Raw genomic sequence first — 12,346 nt, 5'->3', positions numbered from 1 at the left:
GAAATACTTCAAAAGAAATTATACTCAATTATAACTGTATTCATCAGTACGAACAAACAAAATTTAAGGCTCAGAAATGTTAACTTAAACATGCTAAAATGTCAAGTTACCTCCATTCCTGGTTCAATGTATTTATTTTTAAGCTTTTTCCCCTCTCCCAAGTACTGTTTCCCTAATTTTCACTCTACATTATTGAGCCTACATATTTATCTAGTTACCACTCCATGTGAAATTACCTAACTCTTTAAGAAGTTTAGAAAATTATTTATGTGGGCTTCTTATGGTTTCTCTATGGGCACAGAGTCCATTTGCATTACCATCAGTTTCATGTTCAGAAAAGCAGAATTGCTTCACCTGAATCTTATTTTAGCTAATGCAGCACAGGATTTTAACAGGCAGATTTTCTGCTGCACACAGAGTTTTGCCCCTCGTTAGTTTTATTTCAAAACAGCCAGGCTACCCTCTATATCAGTCACATATCTTGTCTGTGCTTGCTTCTAACAACCACAACCTACTCTAAGAGGCTACTGTGAAAAGCATTTAGCATCAGCATTCTATAACCACCACTTTATACTGTGCTGCTCCATTATCCATCAGCTCACACAGAGAGCAATAGCACATGGACTGTAAACATCCTAGGATGCTAGTTTCATAGTCATGACCAGTGTACCTCTTCCTAGGTAAAAAAACCCAACAAAACACTGCTAACAGCTGTAAACATCATCTGGAGACATCAGAAGATTCACTGTAAGACATACAAGGTGTTTCAGGAAAGCAGAAGCTTAAGTTACCTATCCACAGAGGCACGCTGCATCTTGCTCTTTGTGCTCTAACCTTGGCAAAAGGGATAGCAGGACACTGCTCAGACACCATTCAATTTGAGCAGTTAGTTCTTCTGAACCAAGCTTGAAAACTTTACATGAGCGTCTTCTTCCACCCCTCCCATCCAATGTAATATCATACCCTGCTCTGGAGTAGAACAGGTGTACTGTTAATAAATTAGACCAAGAACAGCATGTGATCTCAGCTCTACATTCACCTCTACCACTGTGACCCACATGTAATATTTAGGATTTCAACTATTCAGGTCATATAAAACAACTTCATGTTATTTATTTTTCACCTGTAAAGACTATAAACTAATCAGCTACAACAGTACAACACTGGTGGTGATTACACCTGGCACATTCCATTTATTTTACATATATGGAGAATGACGCCCTGACATCTGCAGCTACTGAGATGCTATACAAGGTCCAAATTAGTTTCTCACAAGAGAAGACAAAAGGATAGAATTTTCATATACTGAACCAGTAGTGGGTCATCTTCGTAAAGGACACAGTAATTAATATATGTTTAGTCATAAAATAATGAACAGCTATCTTTAAAAGATTAGCCACATCTATAGCAGAACACTGACATTCCCTGACCTTCTACAGTTTTAACTGTTTAACACTTTATCAATATAATTTTCATTCCTACTTGCTTAGATCCTAAAGGACATTTGAAGTACTGTATGTCATGATTTAAGAGGTCTTAAGTCAACTTTAAATTTTCCCAAGCATACTAGTATAGTTATACAGACTAGGAACGCAGAATATGTTTTATTTGCATACACACACTATAAAATTCATTCAAGAAAATACTTGTCATTTGACTTCCTCCCTCCCCCCAAACAGTAACAGTATCAACTAGTGTTCAAATAATGTTACAGTTTTGTTAACATTGTGCTGAAAGCTTAACTTATAATATGCCTTTTTAAAGCAGACCTGAAAAGTGCCTTGAAACTGGAGGTCATCCTACCAGCTAGGCCTATATTAGAGTTGTATTATATGCTGTAACATATGATTAGACCTTTTGTTTTGAAACTTCTGTTCAATTTTTCTACACTGGGTGCAACACTGCTTGTAATTAAAGTTTTTAATAATTGCAAAACTGTCATTTATGAAAATGCCATTAGGAATACAGAGAAGAGTAGGAAGAAATAGTAAAGTTATAAAGATTCCTCATACATATGCTTCAGCCACTATTCAGTTCTTCCAATTACTTTGTTGGCAGGGGCTCTCTTACCTCCATTCTCAAGGGCTTGATTCTGCATAGGATTTTGGCTTTTTTGTTAACCCTATTAAGCCTTAGCACCACAACTGAACAATTTACAAACCTTTGAAAAAAATTACGACTCATAAGAATCCACTTGAGCTTCGTTACTAGCTCAGAAGCCATCTTCTTCACTGACTGTACCTGCATTGGGCATATTCCATGAACTTTAAACCTTTGCTGACTAACTTTGCTGACATTACATACAGGGTATGTAATGTTTCACAGAAGAAAAATATTTGCTACATTGGGACTGTGAAACTTCAAGGACCAATTACTTCTGCCAGAAGGTAATATGATAGTGGAGTAGAGCACAGCAAGAGAGCTGCGCCTTTGCCCTCTCACATGACCTAATGTAAGCACCTGGATAACTTGGAAAATGAGGACAAGCATGGCTATGCTCAGATGTGGACTTCACAGGAACAAAACAAATCAAACACAAGAAAAAGCTATGAGATTGGAACAGAAGCAGGCTGGAAAAGAAAGGATAAAGAGTTTTTTAAAAAAATGTTAGACCACCTTTTAGAAGTTGAACACAGGACTTTGAAGTCTCAGCAATTTTCTTTTATCATAGCAACTGATGGCAATTAAAATCTACCTATCAAGTAACACACTAGTACTCCAAATTAACAGTTACACCTGGTTTTCATGAATCAAATTATAAAAGTTGAACTTTTCTGGGAATATGCATAGAAGAGTACAGTTACTGTAGTGGAATTTATTTCCGTTTGCTTTCTGAAACTGGAAAATATTAAAAGCTGCAAGGTCAGGCACTCCAAAGTTCAGAACAAAACACTCAACTATTTGACTAGCCAACTGCTCAAAGAAATTGCTTCTTTAGATCACTTTCTTTTCTACAATGTCTGTCCCATAGGATGAATTAGCTTTGGGAAATAATTAGGGTTTTATAAAGAGTATTTGTCTTCAGTAAATGAGATGTGGTTCTTAACCTCAGAGACACAAAATGAACAGATGTTGCCCTGGAGAACAGGATTCTCTTCTTTGCTACCCAAACTTCTGAATGATGGCAGGCACATCATTTAAACCAAGTATTTCACCAGGCAGCATTAATCAATCTTTGGTTCTCCACTTGACTTAGCAGAAACCTGAAGTCAGAAGTGCAGAAAATTTGAACTACAAATGAGGTCAAGATGCTGATGTTCTGAACATATATCCTGGAGGAGGGACACTGGGAAGACAGGAATCAGTCTAGCTTTAAAAACTGACAACAAAATCAGCCACTGCTTCCCTTACTACATTCCTATCCCCTTCCAGCTTTGTTTCTCTCACCCAGGCTTTTCTTTTGCTTCAGATTTATTTTCTCCTTCCTTCATTCTTCTCAATTTTGTATGTGTTCCAGTACAGCTATAAATTATTTTACAGAGATAAAATAACCTCATCTAACTTCATAAGGGGAGTACAAAGATAAAAATTACGAGCATTTTCTTGGGCAGGGAATAAGTATTATTAGAAAATAATATTTTGCAGTAGGATCTCTAATAGCACCTTCATAGAGAAGTCCTCACAAAACCAAAGCTATAATGCAGACCTGAGAATGTCTGTGAAGCTAATGGTCATCTGATCATACCCACAAAACAGTTCAAAATTACTTCAAAAAGCAACATTTTATCCTGAAAATATCCATCTTAAGTTCATTTATTGTTGTGGTTCTTATTTATTTTTCAGAATACTATTTCAGGTCTAATGCTTTCTGGTTGAAAACTATAATCAAACTGAACCAAGATTCAAAAAAATTAAACAGGCAAAAAAAAAGAATTACAGCTCTATAGATGTTTTGCCAATGACCAGGCCCAACAAAAATGATAACACCAGCAGGGAGATGAACCAATATGCAGACTGTATTGTAGACAGCAGACTGTATTGTAGACAGAAATGTTACTATATGAATGACCGCCGGGGGTACAAACAGGTCAACCAGCTCATACATGATCGACGCCACCCCCAACGATCCCACAAACGACATGACAACAGGTGGTACAAACAGTGAACCGAGGTTGCCCATAGTTGGCAGGGGAAACAGCCAGACCAGCCAGTTAAACACGTAAGAAAAGGGTGCCCACGTGGCAACTCTCACCCGATCGACCCGTGCTCGCAAAGGCCTAAACAGACCAGGGCCCAGCTCCAGGGAGAGTCAGGAGGTCTGCCCTGAACCAGGAAGCTCTGGGGAGTGCACTGCAGAGAGCAGACGCTCCTGGCTCCCTGCAAGTGGTCCCAGCTTTTATCCCCAAGCAGGGACACCTGACCTTTGTCAACTCAATGCGGGACCCCTGGGGCTCATTTCCCTTCTGTCTCTCCCTGCAGGGCCGGCCGCACCCTGGGGAGAAGCTATAAGGCAAACTCACCTCCTCTTTATGAAGGGCTGTGGGAATCACCCATAAGTCAACCTTAATTCAGGGCTTGGGGTTCAAACACCAGCATTTTAATAGAAAAGAACCAACACTAAAAAAGGTAACACCACACCAGTGAAAGAACACTGTTGTTCATGAATCACTTCCCTTTTCTTCTCCCACAAATTATGTAAGAAAAACAAAAACTAACTGAGATGTTTTCAACCATATTATTCAAAGATTTAAATAATTTAGTTCAGGATTTAAGGACAAAAATGTTGATACAAATATATCAAGAGGGCACTTCAAAATACATGTAATTTTATGTAGTAGATCATGTTACATAAAATACCATGGACAAATGTTTTAAAAATTGCAAGTCAAAAGACAAATTCATATAGGGAAGTGAAAGCAAATATTTTCCATGTGTCTCATATTGCAATACTGAAACTATTGAAATACTTAAGTTAAAAGATAGATCTAAATTTTCAAAGAGAATCTAAGTTCTTAAAAAAAGCTGGGTTATAGCACAACTGAAAACAAATATTTAGACTGGGAACTACAGTTTATGTAGCACAAGTTACTGTTGAGCAAGGTAGACAGTACCTCTGTTCTAAGTCTGAAAATACCATCTCCTTAATGTAACATTAAAATAGAAGATAAACAGAAGAGACTGAATGACATATCAGAGAACAAAAAGGAAAAAAACAAACCCCAAACATTCCTTTAACCTAGATCTGTGGGATGGACCCAGATGTTGTTGTACACACTCAGCTAGTCTGTGGCAAACTGCATAACAAAATTTCCATTAACGTAGAACTGCCAGCAGAAAAGTAAGTCTTAGTCACCTGAGAGACTATTTTTTGCCTCATTTTTGTATACTGTAAAAGGCAATGAGCTTCTAGTCAATGAGATGGACACTAAGCTGCTAGCATAACACAGGTAAATATGTTGCACTTAAAGACTGTAATAATCACTGAAGCTAAAAACCCTTATATTCCCATTCTCAATACTTTTATCACAAAAAAACATATGAGAATATTATGCATACTGAAGGAAACTATTTAATCTTCACTATATTTCAAATTAAAATTTTTTCAGAGGAGAGAGACTTTGAACAGCATTCATCTTCTAATCTGAGTCTTAGACTTCTGAAAAAGTAGTTTGTTTGTACCTTTCAAACAAATTCCTGAATGATAAGGAACTGTAAAATCCTGCCATATCAAATTGGAAGAAAAGAAAGAAAAAAGCCACCTTAAAAATAGATTGAGAAGCAGTAACATGATCATAGAGTCCTGTCTGAAAATCGGAGCAACTGAATTAAAAAAATATAGATGATCGCTTGGAGATGCTGAAGTTATAAGTAAGTTTATTGTATTACAGGGTCTGCTTCTCAAAACAATTTTTTATTAAGTCATGGATTCAGGACACCCTCTGGTAACATCTCAAAAACCAAAACAACCAAACAGAAAGCAAGCTATACTTCAACTCATTAAAAATAGTAATAGCAACTGAAACATAGTAATTAACCTATGAAGTAACTTGTAACGCTTACAGAATTTCAAGAGATGTGGTGTGAGGGGTGGAGAAGGGAAAGATTGTTTCAATACCTTGTCTTCCCTCATCATTGGTAAACAAACCAGCATCGCTGCTGCTCAGACTGCTGGATTCACTGTAATAAGAGAAAGAAAGAAACAGATCAAAAGAACAATTGATCTTTCAGTCGTAAAATTTTAAGGAGACAAGGCTGTGCTCAGATTGAACTTAAGCCCAACAGAGATCGGAAAGAAAATAGGATGTTTTCTTTAATCAAACTGCAAATATCCTAGTTCCATTAACTACAAAGCATATTATTTTTGGCACATAAAACCACGGGAATCTAATGGTACCCTGACAGTAAGCCAGATGTGACTGCAACGAGGTGCTGACACAATTGATGCATTTTATTATCTGCTTCCATCAAATGCTCACTGCTCCCCTTCTTATGCTGTGCAATTCAGCTTGATCCTGGAACATCGCTGCTCAATAAAATAGGAAAAGTCTCAATCAAAGGCAGCCTAAGCCTTCCTTCAGCACATGAAATATAAGAGCCTGAAAACTGAATTATCTTTCTGAACATAATTTGCAAATATTCTGGAAAAATACAGGGCTTATGGTTTCCAGACATACTACTTGGGTAGAAAGATAAAAGTCCATAACAAAAGTAGCAAATTAAAATAAAGGTTGCCCTAACGAGAATAAATATGGTCATAACATCAGCCAAAAAAAGCAAGGTACAGTTTACTTTAATTTTAAGGCCATAATGGAAGTCACAGAAAAGTATGTGTTTACAACATACACACACTTCTAAATTCAAAGACAATAAGTATTTTGTTCTTTACTGTATACACATAGTAAAAAACCAATATTTCACATGTTTAAACAGTAAAACAGACTTGTCTTTTAATCACACAGATCACAATTTGGTGAGTTTCAAACAAAAGGATTTTTTGTAAACCAATTTTCATTTTTTTGTCTGCTAAGAGTAATAGTCTTACCAAATTTTTATCATATTTTACATAGAGATGCAGAAGAACTTGAAAAACAAACAAAAAAACCCTTCAGCTCACCTCACAAATCCAAGTTATAAATACTATGGCTACCCTCAATGTTGCATACAAGCTACTTACACGGACTTGAAGTCTGTTTACCTTTCTACTCATTCATATTAAAATATACATGCAGTCACATACTTGAATTCAAATAGTTTCAACTACCTTTATTACTTTCTAACAAGAAAATAATTTTATTTTTGTTTCTAAACAACTTAGGAAAATTATTTCTATTCAGATGTTAATCTTTCACAAAAATAAACCTCAGTTTCTTTAAAGCTTGTAATATAAATTATATAAGAGTTAATCTCATTTGTGTTTAATTACAGTTACATATTTGGGATTTGTATCTTCTTTTGGGAGGCATCCTGACAGAATTTGAAACACCTTATGGTATGAGGAGAAAAAGTAAGGATTTTTTAAAAAAATTAAAAAATTCACATAAATACAGCTGTGTTTGGAGAGTAAGTTTTCTAATCTCTGCTGTATCTTTTGCTTATCCATATTCTGACCGAATAAGCAATATTTAAGCCATCTTTTTTACATAATATAATCAGAACAGACTTAAGCACAGGCACAATTGCCCTAAGTAGGAGAAAGATGACAGGCATGTAATGAGAATGGAACAGTCTTTCATGAGGGAGACCAAAACTTGAACTCCCTAATTTTGCAATTCCTAGTATCTTTCTTCTAGCAAGCATTTCATCCTTACTTTAATTACAACATAAATGGTTTTACTGTACTTACCTGTCATCATGGACAATTTTACAACATATATTTCAAAGAAAAAACACCCCATTTTCATAGAGTCTTCGATGTTTATTTATTGTTAAATTGTACTTTTAAATCAGAAAGTTAGGAAATTCTTTCACCTCTAGTATTTCAGCCACTTCCCCCACCAAAATTTCCAATTTTAATAAGTCTCCATCCCTTTTTTTTTTTTTAATTTTAAATAAGATATTTTAATTTCATAGTAATTCTTACTGAAGGACTAGTCAATTAATGAAAACTTAACCACTTGAAATTTTAAAAATTACACAAAATAATTTAGTTGGGTTGGTTTTGGTTTTGTTTTTTTATTTATTTTTAAATCAAACTAACACTGGTATATCCATGGCAGCCACAGTGTTCATTCTCCTCAGGCCACAGCCAAACAGGGCAGGGATTACAGTTGAGATAATTGCTACATGGCAGACATTTCACTGAATAAATTCAAAACCTCGGGAATTAATACATTAATATCTAAGTACATGAAAGCTGTTATGATGGAATTTATTTCCAGTTTTAATATAATTTTGCACTTTATATTGCTAATTCCTTTACTTTGTAATGAGAATTCTGCTCCCAGCAAGACTTCCAGGAAAGAGGAAAAAAAAGCCACTGATTCCTTTTAGTCCTGTGAAATAGTGTATGCAAGTAAAAACTTGGAAGGAAGAACCCTGCCATCCAAAAAGCTTTTGCAGATTTATTTATACATTTGTGGAAACAAACAAGAAATCATTTTTATTTTTAGTTACTTATGAGACCTGTGACCTTTGTTTACTAGCCAAGGCCAAGAACTGACCAGCCCCTGTGCTTGCACTGACTGGCAGGACAGAGGGTGGGTGTCTCCCAGTTTCACTGCTGCTCTCTTCCAAAAGAGTCAGTTGAGATGCCTTCTCAACTTAAAACACCAACAATTGTCAAAGCTTGCAGGAACTCATTATCACCCAGAACTCCATGCGTTGCCAAATTTGGCCGAGACTGGCCAAGGAGCTAAGCATTGAGTGTAAGGGAGAATAAGTAAAGGACAGGTTCTGATCATGAAAATCTCATTTCCAGTGCTCAAAACCAACCTCCCAGGAATTCATCTTTGGGATCATTTGCATGCTGACATTTTAGGAACTTGAAGACTCCTCCTCCTACTCCAGAACCCTATACTTAAAAAACAGTTATTTTGTTTGGTGTTTGAACACTCACAAATAAAAAGACTCCAAAAGAAGTGTTACTTAGCATTTTTAATGAACACTTCAAATAGATACATATGTATTAATCTAATTTCATGTATACACTGAAAACTTCTTCTCACCAGCTTTAGATCCAAGCACTTTGACTCCCATTATTGGCTTAGCTTTGTTTTTAAAAGCTGAACTTCTAAAAAAGTTAATCCTTATTTTTGAATAATCATTAAACTGTATGCATCCAAATGTACAAAATTAGAGCAGTTTTGTATACTTTCTATTTTTCCTCTTCCAGCAAGGGTTCCGAAGCAGGAGTCTTATCCAAGATGCTTTGTTAGCTCCCCATATCTTGTGCAGTCTTACAAAATTCATGTTCTACTTTAAAATCTCAGCTTTTACATTCAGAACGTATTCTTAGGAACAGAGTTTGCAACTTGTTTCTCATTCTTCTGGCTACATGACCTCAAACCATAGAGGTACTACTGCATTGTGTAAAACAAGTTAAAATTATTCACATACAAAATATTTGGATATAGAATGCACCCAAGAGGCTTATATATTGTGAATTTGTAAGCACATTGCGGAATGAAGACTTTTCCAATTCGTTGGTTTCCAAACCTTTTGGTAAAGATGGTCATTGCAAAAAAATTGGTAGAATGACAGACCACCACTCAACCATGTGCATGAGCAGAAAACACTGTGAAGATGAGAAAGTTTTAAAGACCATTTATTGGGGCCAGAAACCAACATTTAAAGCATGGTTTGAAAATTGACATCATTTGGTGTAACAAAACATTAAGCATTCTGAAGAGGCAGATGAATTTTTAAATCAAAAATGTTTCTTTTGTGAAAAAATGAAAGGATAATCAGACTGACCTGGAAGTAGCACAGCTTTGGGAGTCTACGAGAGGTTTTTCATATCAATCATACTTTTCTCCACCCAAAAATTAGCTATATAATTTTTGAGCTGGAGAACTGTTGCCCTTGTAGTATAACAAAAATCTTTTATAAATGAAAAAGCAACAAGAATGTGGACATATGAAAAACTATGCAATGCTTCCAAACTTCAAGGAAAACGTTTATGATCTGTCTTTAGACCTGTCTTTCTTAGGAGAACAGATTCCCAGTATCAAAGAAGAGGGATGTTTTCCCCCTTTCTTCCCTCCTGACAACACACACTCCCATGTTGTACGTCAAAGTGAGATGTCTGAAGTTAGACTGTCTGCCCTGAAGAACTGCTTCTGCTCTGGTAATTAAGACCTTAAGAACAATCTTTAAGACTCAGGATTCATTCAGCTGATTATTGTTCACAGGCAAGGGACAAAACTAGTCTGTAATAAAGACTTGGAAGAACTCTTCTCACAAGAATTGGATTTATTCACTTACCAATACTGCTGTTATTACAGTAACCAAGCTGCCTGCTCTGGTCAAAATCTCTGGGTACTCTCTGCATCCCAGTTCTACTTTCCCAGTAAGGAAAAATCTTAACAATTTATAGGCAAGATGCCTACAAAAAACAGAGGGACATTAGTGCTGTCAAGAAATCGACCAAAATTATGTTTTAATGAGTCTTTCTTGTTGACACTTCTGCATTCAGAACCAGGCATATGGAATAAACACAATCCAGCTTATCAGGACTTGTAGGCAACACCCCTTGTGCATGGTGGAAAAATGGCTTACACCTTACTGCGTTGTCAAAATAGTACTTTGGAAACAATTACCATTGTAGTATAACTGCTGTCTGGAATGGATGGATGAGGTATACTGCTAAAGGGTCATCGTTCCCTTATTTATCTAATGGTAAACGCAGGTGTTTCTGAACTATAAATTGGTTTTTGCATTTCTTAAATGATGTATACCCTTGGCAACCTGCAGACTTTTTATGCCCATGACACACAAGAAAATACTGTCTAAATGGTGACTCTAAACACTGACAACCTTTCTGATTAAGAGATAACAATCAAAGCACCAATGTCTAGAAATTAGAAAAAACGTTTAATTTTTGTCAGAGAAATGTCACCAGTTGAAATACCCAGAGAAAAACATATTGATCATTTGTATATTCTGTCATTCATAAAATTCAAACAATTAGAACGCATTATTTCAAGAAACTGTTTTCTTTGTTATTCCTCTGCTACTTGGCTCTGTATATTTTATGCTTAACTCCCAAACCTGACAAACTCACACATACTAAAAATAGTTGACTTGAAAAAACGCCAACCAACCACCCAACAACAACGAAAAAAAAAAATCCTTGAGTAATTTGTTAAAACAGGTACTATTCATGCTAGCACTTTAACTCTGGAACTAAACAAAAATCCCAAGATTCCCAAGACAAGCAACAACAATAAAAGCAAACAAATATCATCCAAAGTTTCTGTAAAAAGGAAGAGAAAGTATAACCTGTCACTCATGTTCTCATCTGAGCCTTTTTGCTCCTCATACTCCATTTTGTCCTTATTTGCCTGGTTCAACTCTTCATTTTCTATAACTACTCCTTCATCCAAGATTTCTGGTCCTTGTCGAGCTGCAGCTACTTTTCTTTTTTTCACTTTGCTCTTGGAATACTCTTGGTGTTGGTATGATTTATTGTTATTGTCCATTTCTTGATCTCTGCTGTTATCCTGCTGTTGAGTTATTGTCAGTGCACTAGAGACTTCTGATGGCAGATCTATGGCCATCCGTTTTACTTTTCTTCTCCTGCGCAAAGTTCTGTTTCCCAAACTGTCAACAGCCAAATCTGGTTCGTGCCACAGAGGTCTTTTGCCTCTAATGTTGTTTAAGTTTGAAGAAGGCCTACGTTTAGCAACCAACAACTGGTCATCAGAGTCACTGTGGTCTTTCTTATTAGCATGATTGTCCCTGTAGTCTTTGTTTGATTCTTCTAAACTGGAATCAGAACCTTCACTTAAGCAATGACCAGTCTCCCAGGGATGATGGCTGGTAAAGGAACGTCTTTTTCGTCCCCTCCTTTTCCTTGCCTGTCGCTTTAGAAGACAAGACACACTTCGAGAGTGATCTCCAGTATCTGCAAAACCTCCTCTGGCTTGTTCTGAACTTTCTTCCAGTGCTGAGACTAGATCGTGAACCAGCTCCTCCATAGTCCTACTGAAATGCCTACGTATTTCATGGGGAAAAAAAACAAAACACAACACAACAAATTAATCTGAAGCTTTAAGCATAAGCTCTATAACAATTTCACCTGTCAATATAATTTTTGTCACTTTAGGCAAGGTATTTTAACATCCATCCTATAAAGATTATAGTATTTCTGCTGAGGCACAGAACCTTGCCAACCCCATCCAGTCCTATCCAATTTGCAACATGTCAACGTACCTTCCTTCTAAAAGCTATCTTCCCAAATTTCTGT

At 36.2% G+C, this 12,346-nt stretch overlaps 1 protein-coding gene across 1 annotated transcript in view; it reads right to left on the bottom strand.

The window, feature by feature from the left end:
• The window catches only part of GPATCH2 (G patch domain containing 2), an 83,637-nt gene extending 71,551 nt beyond the window's left edge, over positions 1–12,086 (bottom strand). The window contains exons 1-2 of the mRNA XM_008936062.1: positions 11,380–12,086; positions 6,056–6,117 (exon numbers count right to left, since the gene is read on the bottom strand). Of these exons, the coding sequence (XP_008934310.1) occupies positions 6,056–6,117; positions 11,380–12,077 (760 nt within the window). The 5' untranslated portion in view covers positions 12,078–12,086. The remainder of the gene's footprint in view (positions 1–6,055; positions 6,118–11,379) is intronic.
• Between the last annotated feature and the right edge of the window lie 260 nt (positions 12,087–12,346).

Source organism: Merops nubicus, unplaced genomic scaffold (assembly GCF_000691845.1).
Source record: "Merops nubicus isolate BGI_N331 unplaced genomic scaffold, ASM69184v1 scaffold6152, whole genome shotgun sequence".
NCBI lineage: Eukaryota > Metazoa > Chordata > Aves > Coraciiformes > Meropidae > Merops > Merops nubicus.
This window is presented reverse-complemented; position numbering and strand designations above follow the sequence as displayed.